Genomic DNA, 21,996 nt, shown 5'->3' on the forward strand with positions numbered 1-21,996 from the left:
ACTGGAACTGGCACCACCGGCTCAGGAACAGACACGGGCTCCGGCTCAGGAACAGACACGGGCTCCGGCTCAGGAACAGACACGGGCTCCGGCTCCAGCTCAGGAACAGACACGGGCTCCGGCACCTCCGGCTCAGGAACAGGCACGGGCTCCGGCACCACCGGCTCAGGAACAGACACGGGCTCCGGCTCAGGAACAGACACGGGCTCCGGCTCAGGAACAGACACGGGCTCCGGCTCAGGAACAGACACGGGCTCCGGCTCAGGAACAGACACGGGCTCCGGCACCTCCGGCTCAGGAACAGGCACGGGCTCCGGCACCACCGGCTCAGGAACAGACACGGGCTCCGGCTCAGGAACAGACACGGGCTCCGGCACCTCCGGCTCAGGAACAGGCACGGGCTCCGGCACCACTGGCTCTGGAACAGACACGGGCTCCGGCTCAGGAACAGACACGGGCTCCGGCACCTCCGGCTCAGGAACAGGCACGGGCTCCGGCACCACCGGCTCAGGAACAGACACGGGCTCCGACTCAGGAACAGACACGGGCTCCGGCTCAGGAACAGACACGGGCTCCGGCACCACCGGCTCAGGAACAGACACGGGCTCCGGCTCAGGAACAGACACGGGCTCCGGCACCTCCGGCTCAGGAACAGGCACGGGCTCCGGCACCACTGGCTCTGGAACAGACACGGGCTCCGGCTCAGGAACAGACACGGGCTCCGGCACCTCCGGCTCAGGAACAGGCACGGGCTCCGGCACCACCGGCTCAGGAACAGACACGGGCTCCGACTCAGGAACAGACACGGGCTCCGGCTCAGGAACAGACACGGGCTCCGGCACCACCGGCTCAGGAACAGACACGGGCTCCGGCTCAGGAACAGGCACGGGCTCCGGCACCTCCGGCTCAGGAACAGGCACGGGCTCCGGCTCAGGAACAGGCACGGGCTCCGGCACCACCGGCTCAGGAACAGGCACGGGCTCCGGCACCTCCGGCTCAGGAACAGGCGCGGGCTCCGGCACCACCGGCTCAGGAACAGACGCGGGCTCCGGCTCAGGAACAGACGCGGGCTCCGGCTCGGAAACAGACGCTGGCTCCGGCTCGGAAACAGACACCACCGGCTCGGGAACAGACACCACCGGCTCAGGAACATACACCGCCGGCTCAGGAACAGACACCACAGGCTCAGGGACTGGAACAGACACCACGGGCTCAAGTGTGTGCGTAGCCCACACACACCACATGGCTGTGGCCATAATGGCCAGTGTCGCGGTCACTGAAGGCTCAGGAACAGACGCCACCGGCTCAGGAACAGACACCACCGGCCCAGAAATATACACCACCGGCTCAGGAACAGACACCACCGACTCTGGAACAGACACCACCGGCTCAAGGACTGGAACAGACACCACCGGCTCAGGCACAGGCACCGGCTGTACGGCCATCTTGTCCAGGGACACCGGCTCAGCAGGCATGACGTGAACAGTCTCTGGCTGGGCAGACGTGACGTGAACAATCTCTGGCTGGGCAGGCGTGATATGAACCTTCCCGGGAACCTCCAGGATCTTAAACAGCGTCGAAAAATAATCCAACAACGTTTCAGCAGGCGTTCTGTCAGGGGACACAGACTCAGTGGCAGCCATCTTACCCGGTGACACAGACTCGGCAGACGTGACGTGAACAGTCTCTGACTGGGCAAACGCGATGTGAATAGTCTCTGGCTGGACGTGAACAGTTGCAGAGGAAGCCTTTCTTCTCCTCCTGCGTTTTGGAGTCCCCGAACTCTGGACCACCGGCACCGAGATCACTGGGACCATCGGCGCTGGAACCACCGGCGTTGGAACCATCGGCACTGGAACCACGGGAACAGGCGAAGAAAGACGCTCGGGGCTGAACCTCGCCGGTCCATGGTCAGAGAATGACCAAACTGGAAAATGCTGTCGGTGCTCACCTCTAGTATCTCCTCCCCTACGTCCTCCACGAGTTCCCCTAAATTTGACCAGCCGTGTTCCTCTAAAAGTCTCTCTGTCCCATGTGGTAGGAGAAAGCCCGCGAGAATCCATACTGCTGAGTCCTCAAATGGCTGTTACGTTCTGTCACGTTTAAATCAAGAAACATAAACGAGGACTCAAATGCAGATGAAAAAAAGGTAAGATTTTAATTAACAAACCAAACAAAAGTACAAAGAATAAACAAAACTCCCACGTGGGGGAAAACACTAGAACAAATACTAAACAGGTTTAAACACTAAGAACAAAACACAAGAACATAAGACAACGTAACAGCACAAGACTACAGACACAAGGAGACTAAATAGGGGAGCAAACAAAGGAGGGTAACGAACACAACAGGTGGGACAAATTAACCAATAACTAGATAACAAGACGGGAGGGGCTAGACAATGGACACGAGCACATGGCTCAAAACAACAAAACACCCAAGTGCAAAACAAGACAGGACAAGCTTGTGACACTGGTGTGCGGGAGTGGCAGGGTTAATGCCTTTCTCCTAGAATCAATAGTTATCTTTCCTTCTTATATCCTGAGCAAAGCATTGCTAAAGATGAGTGAAATACCAACACTGAAACCAACCGACAGGAAACCAAAAGATGAGGCAAATGGGTGGTGATCAAGAGGGGGAGAAGAACATTAACATATTCTCCTCAATGCATTTTTAAGCAATAGTACCAGATTGTACATTAGCATACTTTTAATATCTATTTTAAGTTCACCACCATTCAGTTCAGTTTATAAGCTGTCAGATGAGACCAAACATGATAGTTACATGTTAGAACACACTAGTAAATAAACAGTATGTAGTTGAAAGCATATGTCCTGTGAAGCAAATGGTACAGATATGTCATTGAGGTGCAATCGACTCTGTCTCTCCAGACAGAACCATCCTGTGCCTGGAGTGTCACAACAGTCCTCAATCAGCATATTGATGAATCCCTTGCACTAGATAGGCATTAGCATACTGTGATGATGAAGGCCATTGTGCAACATTTAATTCACATGCATACCTTTAAAAGTATTTCTGAAGTATTAGGGCAGTAAAGAGTTCTACCCATATTCGCTCAGCCCTACACATATTTGTTTGCATACAAGAATTATTGTCAAATATGATATATTATAATATATTCAATAAAAGCAAAAACATTTCTCAAAGAATGCAGAATTGGTCTTTGTCCCTGTAATTTCTATTCACCCTTATTATGCTGTGACATTACTTCTTTAAAACAAAGGTTTGTTTCTGACTTCAAGGAGAAACTTTTTCATTATTATTAATATTATTATTAATAGTATACAGAATTCAAACAGTGGTACACAAAAACTCTTGTTGGATATTTTTTTACTTGAATCTTCAATTCTGTAATAGTAAACCCCAAATGATCTTCTTTAAAATGTCTTGAAAGAGAAAGGTCATGGATTATTAATTAATTCTTAATAATTATAACTCATATTTGTTGACCACTTATCTAAAAGTTTTGGGTCACACATGATACCCCTATTGTAGTCCAGTAGACAGTTACGGCCCTGGTACTTTCCGGCAGAGCTGGAAAAATCTGAGTTTAGCAGAGCCTTTGACAAAAAAAAATTAATACAAATTACTGCCATTTCCTGAGACTGACCTGCAGTAAACACCATAACAGAAATAAACAATATCTAGAAACATTAATAAATTACACTCTGTTTAAGTTATTATCTCCACTTTTAACTATGGCCCTTCCTTATTTCTGTTAAATGAGAAGCACAATACTGAGTATGGATGTTTTTCTGGTCATCTACAGATTTTTCTATCAGTTCCTGTTAGCCAATGAGAGGACAGTTGCAAAGGAGATCCGGGACGAGTATGTGGACACCATGAGCAAAATCTACTTCAGTTACTTCAAGTCATACAGCAGCAGACTGCTGAAAGTCCAGGTGACAGGCATGGAAGTACACTACAGTTCACAGTCTTAAAGGGCAAGAGCTTTCCAAAACCGCAAGCTTTAATCTGATTGGCCGATTTTACGTAATTTCCGGGAGTCAGCACATACATGTATATAGCTCAGGAGATAAAGTCGGTTGTACCGGCAACTTTTGACGTCACTTTTTTGAAAGATGTTAGAAGTTTTGATTGAGTAACAAGTTAACAAGATTTCTTCGTACATGCATGTATAACGTGCTTTGTTCTTGGGGTAGTGTCTGATTTAACATCTACTTACCACTAAAGCTCATGTAAAAAAAAACAAATTATGGCTGGTCACTTTAAATGTTGCTTAAACAATCACTTCCTGTCTAACTGGGTGGTTTTTGGCCAAAATAAGCTTCATCTACCACTTAGTTTGACTACATGAAAATGCCACAACACTAATCCACTCTAACTTTGGTCCTGGATGCTCATTGGTTAATCAGCTTTCTAGTCATGTGAAAATACACATGATATAGTAACAGCTTTATTTATTTTAAAGCTTTTATTCAGATATTTAAATGAATATAAATGCATACATAAATAAACTGCTTTAATGTGGAGCAAGAAATTCAGACTTTATTACTTCAGATATATCACTGTAACTTTACTCACCACTGATTGGTCCAGTTTTTGTTTGCAGTATCTTACCTAGTATAAGATCTGCTCTGGAGCAGGTTGTAAGGCCCGTGAAATTGGTCCAATGGAGGTTTTCCAATAACACAGGGAAGGTCTCACGTGCTCTGTCCTCACTCATGCGAAGTATTGGTTTATTAAATGCAATATATTAATCATATATTTACTCGTTAATTCATCTGACTCCATAAATGAAAGGTTTTAATAATGTTTGTGCCTCACTAAAAGTGAGCGAATGTTTGACTATTCCTTTTAACCATTAAATGAACAATGTCAAAATCAGTTGGAATAATCACGTAACAATTTATTATGTCAAGTAAATGTATCATGGCAATTTCATAATCAATTCAAAGATAATCGATACAAAACATCAAATTCTCCGGAATAAAGAAAAGATGCAAACCCAACATTAAGAAATACATGAGGCTGAGAGATCTCGGTCTCTCAGCCTCACGGGCCATCTGAAGTACAGAAAAGGCCCCGATCTCCCTGCTGCACTTCCTTAAATAGACAAACCTTTTCACCTGGAACATGTGCTAACAATAGAAATTTGCATTCAGAGGTACACTGTAACACCTCTTGGGGGTGCGCGACCATTTGCTTGAGAGACCAACCCCTCCTTGTATGCTAGTTATCCATAAACCTACAAAAACCTTATTACCTTGTGTTTCACTTATTCTGGAAATAGGACATTTGTACCAGTCGCACTGTGACATTTTAAATGATACCAAACATGAAAATACTCTGTGATAATCATTCACATTAAACTATACATTTTCTTGGGTGAAATCAGGTGATCGTCTGAGCCTGAGAGAGAGGGGGTGAGGGGAGAGGGAAGGAGATGTAGATTAAGATGACTCAGAGTTGAGACTTTCGTCTCGATGGTGCACGAGGGCCAGTTCAAATGATAATCTCCAGAGAGGTCCTTTTGTCCTCTCAGGGCCTGGCCACCCCCAAAAACAGACTGTCTGGAATTCCCTAATTTATCAATTCTTACAAGGTTATCCGTGTAGCGCAAGTTATCATGTCAAAGAACAGCACCAAAACCAATCCACCTTCTTGACCCTGAAAATCCAGATTTTTCTCAAACTAAATTCAAATTTACCACTAAAACTGGATTCATGGAACAGGCCACTGTTCAAAAGATCAATGCAGAGCACCCATATCAAAGCCATTATTAACCTTAGTTGTTATGATAAGTTACTGTTAAAACTATAATATACAGTATAAAAATGAAGACACACTCAAGGCTGTGCTATATTGTGCTTGACATGACCCTAATATTTATTTCTAAAATATATGTCTCAATTTATCGTGTGTTTGTTCTTTCTCTCTCTCCTTTTGACAGTATGAAGACGTTGCAGACAAGGATGATCTGATGGGAGAAGAGGATACAGCCAAAAAAGATATCCTTTAAACTGATGTCTAATCACAATCACATAGAATTAGCATGCCAAATGACTTAATTAAATTCAACAAACACTTGCTTTTGAGTTTGGTAGAGAAAGGCATTTGTTTTCTGTACCATTTTAATGTGGTTGATTTCTTTAACTGCTTCGCAGGTTTTTTCTCCAAGCCTTCTCTCAAGAGTAGGAACACTATTTTTACTCTTGGACAGAGGGGGGAAGTACTGAACCCTACAGAGCTGGAGGGGCCCATACTGATCCCACACGCTGCTCAGAGAGGAGAGTCCAGAGTGAGACACTATTGCTTTATACCACATTATAGTTAATGTTACCAATACTTGATTTCAACAAATCTATCCCTAAGAATTAAACTTTAGCAAACTCTTCCAGCTTTAGCAAACTCTTCCAGCATTGTATGTGCTATGGACATGAATAATACTTCAGATCATGGTTCACTATTACTTTTCTTAGTTATAAGACATAATTAGGGGTGTCGTGACATACCGCTATTGACGAAAATCATGGTACTTTAAAAATAAAATATAGTTATCATGATAATTAGGGTGTCGCAATATTGGCAATAACTGTAATATTTAAAATGAATAGTACACATATGAAAATAGATGACGTAAATAATCCAGTTCCAGTATCTGGTTCTAATCATCCTAACGTGCAGTAGGTGGCGGTATTGCACGTTAATGCTGGTTGCCACCTGTCATAAAACACATGCAGACAAGCATGATGCGCTGTGCACAGCTGCTACTGCCGTGTAAATGCATGTAGTCAGATATGACAGACAAGACACTCTACCAGCACTCCAAGAAAGTTAGATTACCAGTGTGGCTCAAGTTTTTTTGGATTCTGCGAAAGTGACTCATCAATCTCCCCAGTCTGCAGGACTTGCAGATCAACAGGAAGTGCTAAAGGTGCAAAATCACCAACCTGTTCATCCACCTCTGCCTCTGTTATCTTGTAGATTTGGCCACTGTACAGAGAGTAAGTTGCAATTATTTTGCTATTCCTGAAATCGGAAATGTTACATTTACCTGTTAACTGCTGACACCTTTCTGTGTTTTATTATATTTTCATCCCTCTGGGCTTTTAGTCCAATTGTGTGCTCATTTGAATAAAAACTTATGGGCTATTGTATGTTCATTTAATTATCTTTTGAGAGTAGTGTCTATTTTACCCAAAATAGGATGTTCCATAAAAGCTTTATGATTCCTGTTCACACAGATATTAAACTATTAAAAACGCTGTATTATACATGCCAGACAAGTAATTGGCGATGCCACTTTGTAAAGAAAGCGTATGCACCTGCGCACATACGCATTCAAACACGCATGCCTATAGACTAAACGCGTAATACACATGTGCATGCCGGAACCATTAGAGGCATTTTTACAGATTTAAGTTTTTTAAGTTTACACGGAGATGATAACGGTATCGTTTTCATATAGCTCATTTTCAAACACTTGCATTTTGAAACCTATTTGGGTATGGGGCGCCGTTTATAAAGTGGCTCATGCTCAAAATAATAGCAACATTTTGTCACATTTAGCTTCAAACAATGTTTAAAAAACTGATATGAATTTTTGACGGTCACTTTTTAGCACATTTACAACAATATTTGTCAACTTAGAGATATTTTAAATAGTTAAATCTAAATATTAAATGTTACACATAAATGTTAAATCTAAATGCTAAATCTAAATGTTAAATCTAAATGTTAAATCTAAATGTTTAATCTAAATCTAAATGTTAAATCTAAATATTAAATCTAAATCTAAATGTTAAATCTAAATGTTAAATGTTAAATCTAAATCTAAATGTTAAATCTAAATCTAAATGTTGAATCTAAATGTTAAATCTAAATCTAAATGTTGAATCTAAATGTTAAATCTAAATCTAAATGTTGAATCTAAATGTTTCGGGTGAAACTAAATATTTAACTAATATGCAAATTTAAAATGCCGGTAACCGGAAGTGCCAAAATAAAAGCTCGAGGAGGTCAGTGTGTGTTTATAGCATGGTTTATAGTGTCAAATAACGAATAAAAACCATCTCATCCGAGGAAATGGACTCTTGGACATGGATTATCGTGATAATAACTACCTAAAATAATAAACACGTTTGGAGAAACTGTATTTGAAGAGTAGGCTAGTGTCACTTTTATGAAAAGTGCGGGACTTATGACCTGTAGCCATAATAGCCAGCCACGAGGGGGCTCACTTTGACTGAATGTCATGTCATCACTCTGTCACCACTCTCTGTCATGTTCGCTTGCTTATTATTTTATTAGTTATTATCACGATAATCCATGTCCAAGAGTCCATTTGCTCGGATGAGATGGTTTTTATTTGTTATTTGACACTATAAACCATGCTATAAACACACACTGATCTTGAGCTTTTATTTTGGCACTTCCGGTTACCGGCATTTTGAATTTGCATATTAGTTAAATATTTAGTTTCACCCGAAACATTTAGATTCAACATTTAGATTTAGATTTAACATTTAGATTTAACATTTAGATTTAACATTTAGATTTAGATTTAATATTTAGATTTAACATTTAGATTTAACATTTAGATTTAATTTAGATTTATCATTTAGATTTATAATTTAGATTTAGATTTAACATTTAACATTTAGGTGTAACATTTAATATTTAGATTTAACTATTTAAATTATCTCTAAGTTGACAAATATTGTTGTAAATGTGCTGAAAAAGTGACCGTCAAAAATTCATACCAGTTTTATAACATTGTTTGAAGCTAAATGTGACAAAATGTTGCTGTTATTTTCAGCATGAGCCGCTTTACAAACGGCGCCCCATATTTGGGCAGCCTAAATGAACGGCCAGAACGCATGAAAAGTTTTCTGTTTTCAGTTGAAAAAGGTGTTGTTCAACCAACACCTTAAGTTACTAAGTTAGTTACATGATTTTTACAACAGAAATAAATCAGTTAAAACTTACTTAAGCTGGACAATGACTCTCTTCTAGAGCTGCTGCGAAGCGAACCGTTCCGTATAATACGGAATCGTCCCGTATTTAAGGCATCAATGAAGCGTCCCGTATGAAAGCCATACGGAACACAGTTTGTCCTGTATTTTCAGGCATACGATCTAAATTAAGAATTAACCAGTTCTTTGAGACAAATCTTTGTTTGATTGCAAACATAGCCTTTCGATGAATGCTTTAAGACCCAGCAGAATCCTCTCCCGGCTGTCGCTCCCGCTTCACAGCCATCGGGACTCGCGCTAACGGCAAATCCATTCTTTCACTTCACTGTCCGCGTTTTGATCATAGACAGTAAGGTTTTGATTCCAGCTAATCAGTTTGGGCGACTATTGTTCATGATGAGTCCAACATTCAGCAACGCAAGAAAACAAGCAGTCTAGCCTACTTGAGGGAAGACGTTAACAAAAAATCTTTCACTATTGTAAGTTAATGTTAAATAGAGAAAAACATTTTACATTAAAGTAACTTGTATCGTAGGCTACTTGGTTGGATTCATACACTTTTCATTTATTCATACATGGTTGCAAAATCATTTAGGCCTAGTTCAAAATTTTAAGTGCCATTGTTTAAATGTTTTTTTTTTTTTTAAAAAGACGTTTAATTATTGTGCTTTTAAATTTTATGCCATCTATGTATCTTCCTGAAAAAAAAGAAAAAAAAAACTTTTATGTTTGGAAAATGGGTAAAATTCAACAATTTGAACATGGAGCCACATTATTTCTATGGGACTGAACCATATAGGGCCTTTAAAATGAAGATTACAAAAGAAAAGTTTATTAAGAATGAGAATATAGAAGGATATAAGATATCTTTATTACTTTTAGAGTTACAGGCACACAAACTTTGGAAAAATACTATTTAAGGCACTAAGTAATGTTCAATTGTGTTGATAGAAAAACAAACAAGATACATTTCTAGTTTCAACATTATTTCAAGTCAAGTTTATTTATATAGCGCTTTTCACAACATAGGTTGTATCAAAGCAGCTTCACAGTAATAAATTAAAACAATACATCAATGTTTGTTTCTAGTGGAACGTCCACGTTTGGTAATGCTGATCAATAGTATCGTTGATTGATTAATTAAATTAAATATCCCCAACTGAGCAAGCCAAAGGCAACAGTGGCAAGGAACCGAAAAACTCCATCAGGTGACCTAATGGAGAAAAAAAAAAACTTGGGAGAACCCAGGCTCAGTCGGGGGCCAGTTCTCCTCTGGCGTTTATGAACTAGAGGTCAGATTTACCTGTCAGATTAAAAGAATTATATGAATGCCTGGCTGAAGAGATGCGTCTTTAATCTAGTTTTAAACTGGGAGAGCGAGTCTGAGCAACGAACAGTATCAGGAAGGCTATTCCAGAGTTTTGGAGCTAAATGTGAAAATGCTCTCCATCCTTTGGTGGATCTGGATATCCTAGGTATGACCAAAAGCCTTGAATTTAGTGATCTTAAAGAGCGCGATGGATTATAGGGTGATAGAAGGTCCGTTAAATAGACTGGAGCTAAGCCGTTTAGGGCTTTATAAGTCAGTAGCAATACCTTGTAATTAATACGAAACTTTATAGGTAACCAATGTAGTGATGATAAAATTGGTGTTATATGATCATATTTTCTTGATCTAGTTAGAACTCTTGCGGCGGCATTTTGGACTAACTGTATCTTGTTTATTGAGGTTGCAGGACAACCAGCTAATAAAGCATTACAGTAATCTAGTCTCGATGTCATGAATGCATGAACTAACTTTTCTGCATCAGAAACAGATAGCATATTACGTAGCTTAGCAATGTTTCTAAAGTGGAAAAAGGCTGTTCTTGTAACATATGAAATATGATTTTCAAAAGACAGGTTGCAGTCTAATATAACACCCAGGTCTTTTACTGTAGAGGATGAAGTAACAGGACATCCTACTATGTTAAAGTTGTATTGTGAGAGATTTTGTGGGTGGTTTTTTGAACCGATGATTAGTACCTCTGTCTTGTCTGGATTTAATAAAAGAAAATTGCGCGTCATCCAATCTTTTATATCTTTAACACACTCTGTCAATTTGGATAATTTAGCGTTTTCATCCGGCCGTGATGAAATATATATTTGAGTGTCATCAGCATAACAATGGAAACTAATTCCATGTTTCCTTATAATATTTCCAAGTGGCAGCATATATATTGAGAATAACAGAGGGCCTAACACAGATCCCTGCGGCACTCCATAGTTTACTGGAGTTATGATTGATTTTTCTCTATTTAAATAAACAAAATGGTAGCGGTCAGATAAATACGATCTAAACCAGCTTAATGCTTGTCCTTGAACACCAGTATAATTTTGTAGTCGATCTAAGAGTATTGTATGATCTATCGAACGCAGCACTAAGATCAAGTAAAACTAATATTGAGATACAGCCTTGGTCAAGTAAATCATTTGTGATTTTAACGAGCGCAGTTTCAGTGCTATGGTGCGGCCTAAATCCAGACTGAAACTTTTCATAGGTGTCATTTTCTTGCAAGAAAGAGCCTAGTTGAGCGGACACAACTTTTTCTAGTATTTTAGACATAAAAGGTAGATTTGAAATGGGTCTATAATTTGCTAGATTATGTGGATCTAATTGTGGTTTCTTAATGAGAGGTTTTATAACTGCCAGTTTAAATGTTCTTGGAACATAACCTAAATAGTTTTCTTTCAATTGTTTAGTTGGTATAGAATCTAGTAAACATGTTGTTGTTTTAGATGAAGTGATAAGTTTATTTAACTCTTTTTGTTCTATAGTTGTAAAGCACTGTAATTGTTCTTGCGGGGTGATAATTGAGGCTCAATTATAAGGCGCGATTGAGGATTGAACGTTTACAATTGTGGTTCTGATGTTTTCTATTTTCTCAGTGAAGAACTTCATGAAATCATTACTACTAAACTGTAACGGAATATTTTGTTCAGGAGACATCTGTTTATTTGTTAGTCTAGCCACGGTGTTAAATAAGAACCTAGGATTGTTTTGGTTGTTTTCTATTAGTTTGCGGAGATGCTCAGCCCTGGCCTCTTTTAGGGCCTTTTTATAACGTGACATACTGTCTTTCCATGCGATTCTAAAGACCTCTAAGTTAGTTTTTTTCCATTTACGCTCTAAAATACGGGTTTCTCTCTTTAGAACATGCGTAGTATTGTTGTACAATGGTGCTTTACTTTTCTCTCTGACCTTTTTTAATCTAATGGGTGCAACAATATCCAATGTTCCAGAGAGAATGGTGCTCATAGTGCTTGTTAATTCCTCAAGTTCATCTGTTTGTTTGGGTTCACTCAGCAGCTGAGACAGATCAGGTAAGCTATTTGAAAAATTATCTATGGTGGATGGAAGGATTGTTCTGCCTAATCGATAACGCGGCGCAGCATGATATACTACAGGAGTACGTAATATGCAAGTTACCATGTAATGGTCAGTGACATCGTCACTTTGTGGAATGATATCTATATCGGTTGGATCGGTTCCATGTGATATAATTAAATCGAGTGTATGATTAAAACGATGAGTTGGTCCGGTAACGTTTTGCTTGACCCCAAAGGAGTTTAATAAATCTGTAAACGCAGCCCCTAGCACATCATTTGAATTATCTACGTGGATATTAAAGTCTCCAACAATTAATGCTTTATCGAAATTAACTAATAGGTCTGAGAGAAAATCTGCAAACTCTTTTAGGAAATCAGCGTAAGGCCCAGGCGGTCTATATACGGTAGCCAAGGCTAGAGATAATAGGGATGTTTTTCGAACATCTAAGAGCGTAACATTTAGTACAAGTACTTCAAACGAAATAAACTTATAGCCCGTTTTCTGAGTAACACTGAGAATATCTCTATAGATTGTTGCAACACCGCCGCCATGACCAATCAGACGGGGCTCGTGCTTATAGGAGTATCCTGATGGAGTAGACTCATTTAGACCGAAATAATCATTTGGTTTAAGCCAGGTTTCAGTAAGGCAAAGTACATCGAAGCTATTATCTGTGACTATTTCATTTACAATAACTGCCTTAGGTGTGAGTGATCTAATGTTTAGAAGACCTAGCTTTAGAAATTGTTTTTGATTACTAATAGCAACATTTTCTGGTTTAATAACAATTAGATTTTTTCTAGATCCTGCATTAGATTTATTATTTGATCTCACTAAACGAGGAATAGACACAGTTTCTATGCAATGTTCAACACTATTTATATCAGTTAAATTGGTGCAGCAGAGACTATGATTTGGACTTTTGTTTACTAGTCAAAAGGTATTTAACATTTTGGAGATGTTATCTGACAGAAGATCCGATCCGAATCTGCTTGGGTGTAAGCCATCAGCACGGTAAAGCCTAGGATGCTCCCAAAACAGATTCCAATTATTTACAAAGAGCAGTTTCTGCTCATTGCACCATGACATTAACCATTCATTTAGCGCAAATAATCTACTAAACTTTTCATGACCTAGTCGGTACGTGGGAAGCGGTCCTGACACAATGATCGTTATATCAGGCGATGTGCTGCGTACCGTATCGATCAGATTCCTGAAGTCTTTCTTCAGAACTTCCGTCTGGCGCAGCCTGATGTCGTTCACTCCCGCGTGCAGGACCACAGTTCCGACGCGCTCGTTCAGAATCTCGGGAACGCGAGCAGCGATTTCAGAAACACGAGCACCAGGAAAGCAGTGACTATGCACCTTACTTTTATTTAACGTAGCGTGTACGTAGGGATGGGACGATTACCGGTTTCACTATAAACCACGATAAAATGTACTGACGGTTAGTATTATCGTTCAAATTTTAATTATCATTAAAACCGTATTTGATTATCGCGATTTTAATAACTCACTGTAAATCCTGTCCATCCAGCAACAGTCTGACACAGGTGCAGTGCGCAATGTTGTTGTTTTTTTAATCGAGAAGGAATAGCGGAAGGCAGGGACCGTGCTCGGGAGATTTTTCAGCCTTTTAAGAGGACCAAATCTGAGGTGTGGTCATATTTTGGCTTTTACAAAAGTCCTGAGTGAAACTTAATCGAGAATGGTCACTACAATAGGGGGGAAACACTCTGAAACAAATCTGCCAAGTCGTCTTGTGTGACCATCACCTGGGAAAATAATTGGGCACAAAATGTTGTTTTGAGTTGAAATATTTTATCTCACTCACTTGAAATAAACGTGAAGCTTCCGTGAAGAAAAGTTCGCAGCAAGTGGCTTTGAGCCAAAGACGAACGATCAAGTTCAAACAAGACTATCATTGTAGGCTACAAATATTACATTTTTTTTTTTTTACCACACAATTACGGGGACATATTGAAATGAGATTAATGTTTTAAATCTTACTTGTTTATAAATCCATTTTGTACAGCGTACAAAACAATCGTCCAAAAACGGAGACGCAAGACGGCAAGTTATTTGAATGAAACGAGAGAGCGCGTCCGTTGCGATACATGGATGTGCGCCGTTATAATGCGTTGCTATTGACGACTGTCATTATAAGGAAGGAAATGCCACAGAATATAATCTTGCTTTAAAAAAGTGCATAGAGCTGCTGTTTTATTTGTTGTTTGTTGATTTTCAAATATTAAACTGTTTTTAGTGTGAGCATCAGTTCTTTTTGAACACTTTCATCTCGTTTTAACAAAACCGTGATAAAATTGATAATCACGATAATTTTGGTCACTATAATCGTGATATGAAATTTTAATACCGTCCCATCCCTACATGTACGTGTCGAACGATGGAATCGCCGATGATCACAGCATCGCGTTCTGTTTCGCGAAGAGGGGAGAAGCGGTTTTGTGTTGATATCTCGAAAACCGGGAGGGTCGGAGAGAGTTTTCTTGGTCTAGACCTGACTCGCGTCTTCCGCTGCGGAAATATCCAGGCTTCGTGGTGGCGTGTTGGAGCAGGAGTGAACGAGACCATGGCTGATCGCGACCTCGACGCTCGGGACCGATGTTGAGAAACGCACGGAGTAGACGAGGTCGGAGTCAGCGGGTTAGTAACGTTAATCTCTGATTTGTGTGCATCGGCGCATGATGTTTCAAGAGCCAAACGCCGGTCTATCAGCTCGGCTTTTCTCACTAAAAGGTCGTGGATCTGGTTCTCAACAGCTTCCAGCTCAGACTGCACAGAGTGCAGCTCAAATGTGTCCTCACCTGCACCAAAAGGTAGACTACTTACATCTGATATATTCGCCATTTTAACAGATGGACAGTACGTTAAGTTAGCAACGACGCTACCAGTGATGCTATCAATATTAATACTAATTTATGGCTGAAGTCTTGGATATAATCCGTCTTTTTAGTGGTACGGGTGTAGAGTAGACGCACGATAGGCGAAAAAATGTTTGTTTGTAAATGAGTGCGGAGAAGACGCGTTCAGCCGTGATCCACGGACGTAACCTATAGGAGTATCCAGCGTTGGATCACTAGGCTTCAGACGCGTCTGCTCAACAGTCCGCGTTGTAACTATGAGGTGAGGAAAAGTAGAAAATGTTCGTTGTAAGTGAGTTTAAAGAGAAATCAAGAATTATAAATCAATCGATGGAGCTCCAAAGACAACAACGCGTTCAGACGCGACGCATGCGCATTCGAATTTTTTTTTTGTTATTTGTAAATTACCATTGAAAATGTAAACTAATTACTCATGGAGCCACATTAACATCCCTATATTGGCATGTGTCAGGACTAATGCCCAAACATCCTCTAGGTTCTATCTTAAAAGGGGCACCAGGCAGGGATGCCCCCTCTCCCCCTCACTGTTCGCAGTTTTTATTGAACCACTAGCAGCAGTAATTAGACAAGCTACAGTGATTAAAGGCATTAAATGCAAGAATGTAGAACATAGAGTTAGTCTTTACGCAGATGATGTGTTACTTTTTCTCCAGCATTCACAAACCACTTTCTCTGAGGTAATTGCATTAATAAACTCTTTCTCAAGAGTCTCAGATTATTCAATAAACTGGTTAAAATCAACAGCTCTTCCGATTAATTGCTCCTTCCAGAATTCTTCCACTCTACTGCAATCTGGAAATATAAAATATTTAGGTATTAATGTTTCTCCTAGGCTGGCAGATTTGATTAAGTTAAACCACATCCCACTTTTAAAGAAGGTAGAAGATGATCTAACCAGATGGAAGTCTCTACCCATATCACTCATGGGAAGAGTCGCCTCAATAAAAATGATGGTTTTGCCAAGAATTAATTACTTATTTGCAATGATCCCGAGCAAACCATCACCTGACAGGTTTAGATCTCTGGACTCCTCCATCTCTAAATTCCTTTGGAAAGGTAAACCTCCGCGTATTAGCTTAAAAACACTGCAAAAGACCAAGGATAAAGGAGGACTAGATCTACCTAACTTTCACCACTATTTTTTAGCCAACAGGCTTCAACATATTTCAGGATGGTTAAGACAGTCCCTCTTAGATGAGCCTTGGCTAGATGTAGAACAGGCATTATGCAATAATATAGAGATTTCGGATTTGCCATTCATTAGTTCGATCAGCAAACGACACGTATGCTTCAAAAGCATCAGTATCAGCTCTTCCCTGACAGCATGGTGGGAGTTTCTAAAAATGAATGAGTCTTCACTGATCCCATGCAAACGCACCCCCATCTGGAACAATCCTGACATATTGCTAAATAACAATATGATGAACTTCACAGATTGGAGGTGTAAAGGTAATAAATACCTGGAACATATATTCGAAGGGACAGACTTTATTCCCTTTGACAAATTAGTTAAACATTATGGGATTAATAAACACAGATTTTTAGAATATCAACAAATTAAATCTATTGTTAAAAAGAAATTTAAGACTAATCATATCAAATTACAAATACCACCAAGTGTGGAAGATTTTCTTAATCTCAAAACCCCCAAATTAATGTCTAAAATATACAGGACACTTTCCAAAATAGATGAATCAGTATCACTTCCTACTGCAAAATGGGAGGCAGATCTATCAATAAGCTGGGACCATAATTTCTGGTCTCTGATATGTTTAAGAACCTTTGAACTGATTAGAAATCCTGGTTTACAATTAATACAGTACAAAATCCTGCATAGAGTGTACTACACAGGTCATCGGATGTTCAGGATGGGTTTTACAGCTTTTAACAACTGCTCACACTGTAAAGATAATACACCTGACAATTATATCCACGCTTTATGGTTCTGTCCACCTGTTCAGAGGTACTGGTACAGGATTTGTGAGGATCTATCAAAGTGTCTTAAATGTTCTATTCCAGCCTCTCCTTCAATCTGCTTGTTGGGCGACTTAGATGGTGTCACTACAGAAGGCAACACAATCCACATGGCTTTCACTGCCCTATGCATTGCTAAGAAGACTGTCCTCATGAACTGGAAAAATAAAAATAATCTTAATATCAACCAATATAGAGATAATTTGTGGGATTATATTAGTCTTGACACAGCTTCCGCTGCCACATTAGATCAATCTCTCTGGGCTCCTTTGATCAGCTCCATCACCTAGTATGAGTGGGGGTCCCGATTCTGTCCGGCTGTGTTTTTTTTTTTTTTTTTTTTTTTTTTTTGGCATGGGGTGGCCATATGGGCTTGGGCCATCTGGGGGTTCCCTGGAGGTGGGTTTCTGGGGGGGTTCGGCGCTGGGGCTGCGGCCTTGGCCTGGATGGGGTGTTGGTGACTTTTGGGTGCTGTTTTTCTGGTGGCTGCATGCAGCGCTGCTAGGGATGCCTGTGCCGGCGGACGTAGGTTCCCAGCCTGGCGGCCGTACTGTTCCAGGGTTGGTCCGGGGGTGGCTTGGGGGTCTGGGGGCGCTCTGCCTCCGGGTTGGGGTTACGGCTGGGCCAGGGGGGCTTGGGTCCTGATTGGGGTGCCGCCGGGAGCGTGGGTTGGTGCATGCGCTTGGGCCCGGCCCTGGTGTGGGGGTCTTCGGGGCATCGGTGCCTCCACAGGGGGGAGGGGGAGGGGGAGGGGGAGGGGGAGGGGGAGGGGGGGGGGTCCAATAGAGGTGAGGAAACAGGCTTTACCTGGGTGTCTTATTGTCTTATGTAGTCTGGGAGCTGACTGAATGATGGGGTAGGGTAGTTTCTCCTCTGCTGTGGGGTCTGTTAGGCCGCCCCGGGCTGCCATGGACCCTGGTCTGGATGGGCCTGGGCCCCTCGCCCTGGGCAGATTTGGGGTAGCGGGGGTGCCTGTGGGGGTCAGTGGGGGAACTGGCTCCAAGCGGGTGGTGGGCATTTTGCCCCTTCTGATGCTTTCCTCCCCATTCCTAAGGCTTCACTTCTCCCGCTCCAATACACCAACACATAGATAGAGTTTTGAGGTGCGGGTGTGTCGCTGGGATGCGGGGGAGGTGGTACTCCTCTGTCTCCTCGTGGCCACCTGCATCTCAATTACACATTACAGCTTAGACACTCTCTTTACTTACTGTCACATGACACGTACATATAGGGCCTTGGGGGTTGGGCACACTGAATGACATCTGGAGGGCGGTCTGTTCATTCAGCCTTCCCTCTGGTGCCAGTGCCCAATTCTCAATTTTAAGTTGCACATAGACACTGAGGGCTCTAGGGAGGGGGCGAGCTGACACAAGTTTGTGGAGGGTGCCCCTCCCCTGTTTTAAACCACTCCTGTTTTAAAGCACCGTAGAACAACACACACCAACACTACATTTGAGCAGGTGGGGTGAAGCATGTTTTTTTTTTTTTTCACACCCCTGCTCTCTGTGTTCTCTGTCCAGAGCTGGGGGCTGTGAGGATGAGCTGGCCACCTGGTCAGGGCTGGTGGTCTTCTCTACTGCTGCGGGGACCGGGGTGGTCTTCCTGTTCCCGCGCCAGAGTGAAGGGGGTTCAGCTCCGGGATCGGGCGCTGATTACCCCCTTGGGGGTGGGGGTGCCTGGATCTAGGAGTATAGAGTGTATATGGGGGGTGCGAGTGTGGGTAGCGTGTCCATTTTTGTGTGTCTACATGTGGAGCGAGGGTGTGAATATTCGTTTGCGTGCATGAGGGTGGGAATGTATGCTTGTGTATACATGTGCTTGTTCATCTACGTCTATGTGTCAGGTGGGGCCTTAGACTCCACCTCACTCATCATCTCAGTTGACCCCCACCCCACCACCATGCCCTGCCGGTGGAGGATGCCGCCGGTGCGTTGGTGGTTTCTTGCGCCGGGGCAGGATGCTCGGGCGAGCGCTGGCACGCTCGCGGCGGTCGCCTGGCGGGGCCTGGCCGCTGGCTTTGCAGGGCTGGGGGGGGGCCCTTGAATCTCCGGACCCAGAGGCCGGTCTGCCCTTGTGTGGTCGGCTGCCGGCGGAGCCTGCGGGCTTGCCGTCACGGCACCCTGGGGCGTCTATACTGTGGCTGTCAGGGGTCCCACCTTCGGGTTCTCCTCTGCACTTTTCTGGGTGGGGGCCACGGTTGTCCCTGCGATTGACCCCCTGGGGGTCCCGTGTCCTGGGGGGCCAAGCACGCTCACACATACAGGTGGACACTCAAGCATTCACATTGGTGTAAAAACAGGTGCTCACAGACACACATTGTCTTGATTTGCTGTTGCTTCAAAACTTATTTTGTAATATTAGTTATGTGTGCTGCTCAATAACATTTAACTATTAGAATGTATTGTGATTCATACAGATGTTGGTTGTTGCTACAGTTTCTCTGATGTTGTGTCTTCTGTTGTTTTCTCTTTTTGTCAGCAGGTATCGAAGCAAATTGTCTGTTTTTTGTTTTTTTGTGTTTTCCTTGTTTTTTTTTTCTTGTCTTTTTCCTCGCTTTTCCCCCATTTTCCTTCTTTCTCTCTCTCTTTCCCCCCTCTCTGTTGATTTTTTCCACAACCTTTTTTTTATTCTTTATTTTTATCATTTATTATTTTTATTATCATTTTTTTTTATTATTATTATTATTTTCTTTTTTTTGTCTTTCCTCTCTCTCTTCTTTCTCTCTCTTGTTTTCTCTGTCCTCTGGCCTTGTCTGTCATAGTATGATTAAATAAAAGGGTATATAAAAACTACATTAAATTAATTAATTAAAGAAGGAAAAAAAAATAAAATAAATAAATAATAATAATATAAAAATAATAATATATATATAAATTAAAAAAAATAATAAATATTAGAGAATCAAAAAAAAAGAAGAAAAAAAAGAAAGAAAAAAAAAAACAGGCAGTGAATGATGATAGCATAGCTACACATACGTAATGTCATGTGTTATCTGTGTTACTGACAGGCCAAAAAAAAAAAAAAAAAAAAAAAAAAAAAAAAACCCTTCCCTATATTGGGACTTAAAATTAACCATATTTGGCCTTAAAAATTAAGAAACCAAAAGAAAAGTTTGTTAAGAATTAGAATCTAAAAGGATATTAAGATATTTTTAATGAGTTGCAGGCATGCAAACTTTGGGCGAAAAACAAAAGTAGTGCTTTTTCCCATTTTTAAAATGTCACCGTTGGCATAGCTATAATGAAACAAAGATGGCTAAAGTCAACCAACAGACCTAACAATCTCTGTGTAAAAGTAAAATAATGCTGCAGTTTTAAAGTCATTTTAACCCCCCTGTAATCTGACTCCAAATCTTAGGTGAAAATTGTCATTTTCACCCATTTTACAAAATTGTAAATTACTCAGTAAATAGACATCCATCACATGTAGCCTAATATTTTGGCTTTCTTCTTCATTTACATTTGTCTTTCTTTAGAATATTTTCTTTTAACAAAATCAAAAATTTGAGCCAGGAAAGTTTCTGAAATTTGGTTGATTTTTCCGAAATGACCCAAATGTGTTTGTCTGAGAAACTTTATACATCTTTTGTACACATATTTAACTGCAGATGCTGAAATGATATGCACTGTGTGGTACAGTACAAATATTTTAGGTGTCCCTTATTCTGTCCCTTATTTTCCTATAAAGAACCTCTATTGTCCCTTATTTTCCTTTCCATAAGTTGGCAACCCTAGCTGTATAGCCAAAACAAACTTTGTTGCATTCATTTCCTATTATCACTGTGAAGCTGCTTTGAAACAATCTGTATTGTAAAAAGCGCTATATAAATGAAGGTGACTTGACTTTGACTGATTAAACTCTTACATGTAAATTCTCTCATATGTTTAATTTATAATCGATGCAGGAGGGTGCCCTTGCGCAGAAAGTACACAAGTGAGCTCATAATAAAACAGGAACTCCCCAATATGGACAAAGACATCCAGCCATGCTGTAGCTGAATAAAATGCAGATAGAGACATTCTGACTGATTAAACATGAAGAGAATTAACACCATTGTGACCGCATATGGTTTATCAGTGTTCTTCAAGCCATCTTGAAGTTTGTTTATAATGCAATGCCAATCGACATAGCCTTTATCACTGTATAGAATACTATAAAATAATATAATTTCTGCCTCATTCTGTGATTAAAAGCCACATCAGTTCACAGAAGTTATTTCAAACTGGTTGTCATTAAGTGTAATTGTTCCTTTTGTATGCAATGGTGTGATTCTTAAAAAAATGTTTTTAAGGCGAGACACTACAGGTGAATAGGGTAAAAATTTAAAATAATAGATATCACCATGAAACTTCCTCAGTTGATTACTTTCACAAGTATATAAAAAAAATGTATTACAAGTTTTAGAAATTTGTATGTTTAATTATGCAAATTAGGCATTATCTCATTAAATATGCACGATTTTGCATATATTTTCGGTAGATAGATCTGAACATATGATAAAGCCAGGTGAAAAATTATTTTTTCATTTTGTTTACACACAAGATGAAAATAAAAACTCAGAGGGATTTCAGGATATATACTTTCATTACCTATAAAATCAAAATATACTGTCCATAGCCATAAAACATAGATTTTCGCCATATTTTTTTGATTAAAATGTCACATAAATCAGGCCAGGAATGATTTATTAACAAATCCCTCTGAAAATATCTTCAGAATACTGCTAAGTGTATAACTGGAAAGTTTGGTGTACATAGGTGCTACATAGGCTGAGATGTTTCTACTG

General features: G+C 40.8%; 1 protein-coding gene across 3 annotated transcripts in view; it reads left to right on the forward strand.

Annotated features, from left to right (window-relative positions):
* vps52 (VPS52 subunit of GARP complex) overlaps positions 1 to 21,996 on the forward strand; it is a 76,819-nt gene that overhangs the window by 20,470 nt on the left and 34,353 nt on the right. For all 3 annotated transcript variants that reach the window (XM_081376969.1, XM_081376968.1, XM_081376967.1), the window contains exons 9-11: positions 3,791 to 3,923; positions 5,936 to 5,991; positions 6,148 to 6,283. In XM_081376969.1, coding sequence (XP_081233095.1) covers positions 3,791 to 3,923; positions 5,936 to 5,991; positions 6,148 to 6,283 — 325 coding nt within the window. The remainder of the gene's footprint in view (positions 1 to 3,790; positions 3,924 to 5,935; positions 5,992 to 6,147; positions 6,284 to 21,996) is intronic.

Source organism: Scardinius erythrophthalmus (assembly GCF_964197995.2).
Source record: "Scardinius erythrophthalmus genome assembly, chromosome: 10".
Lineage (NCBI taxonomy): Eukaryota > Metazoa > Chordata > Actinopteri > Cypriniformes > Leuciscidae > Scardinius > Scardinius erythrophthalmus.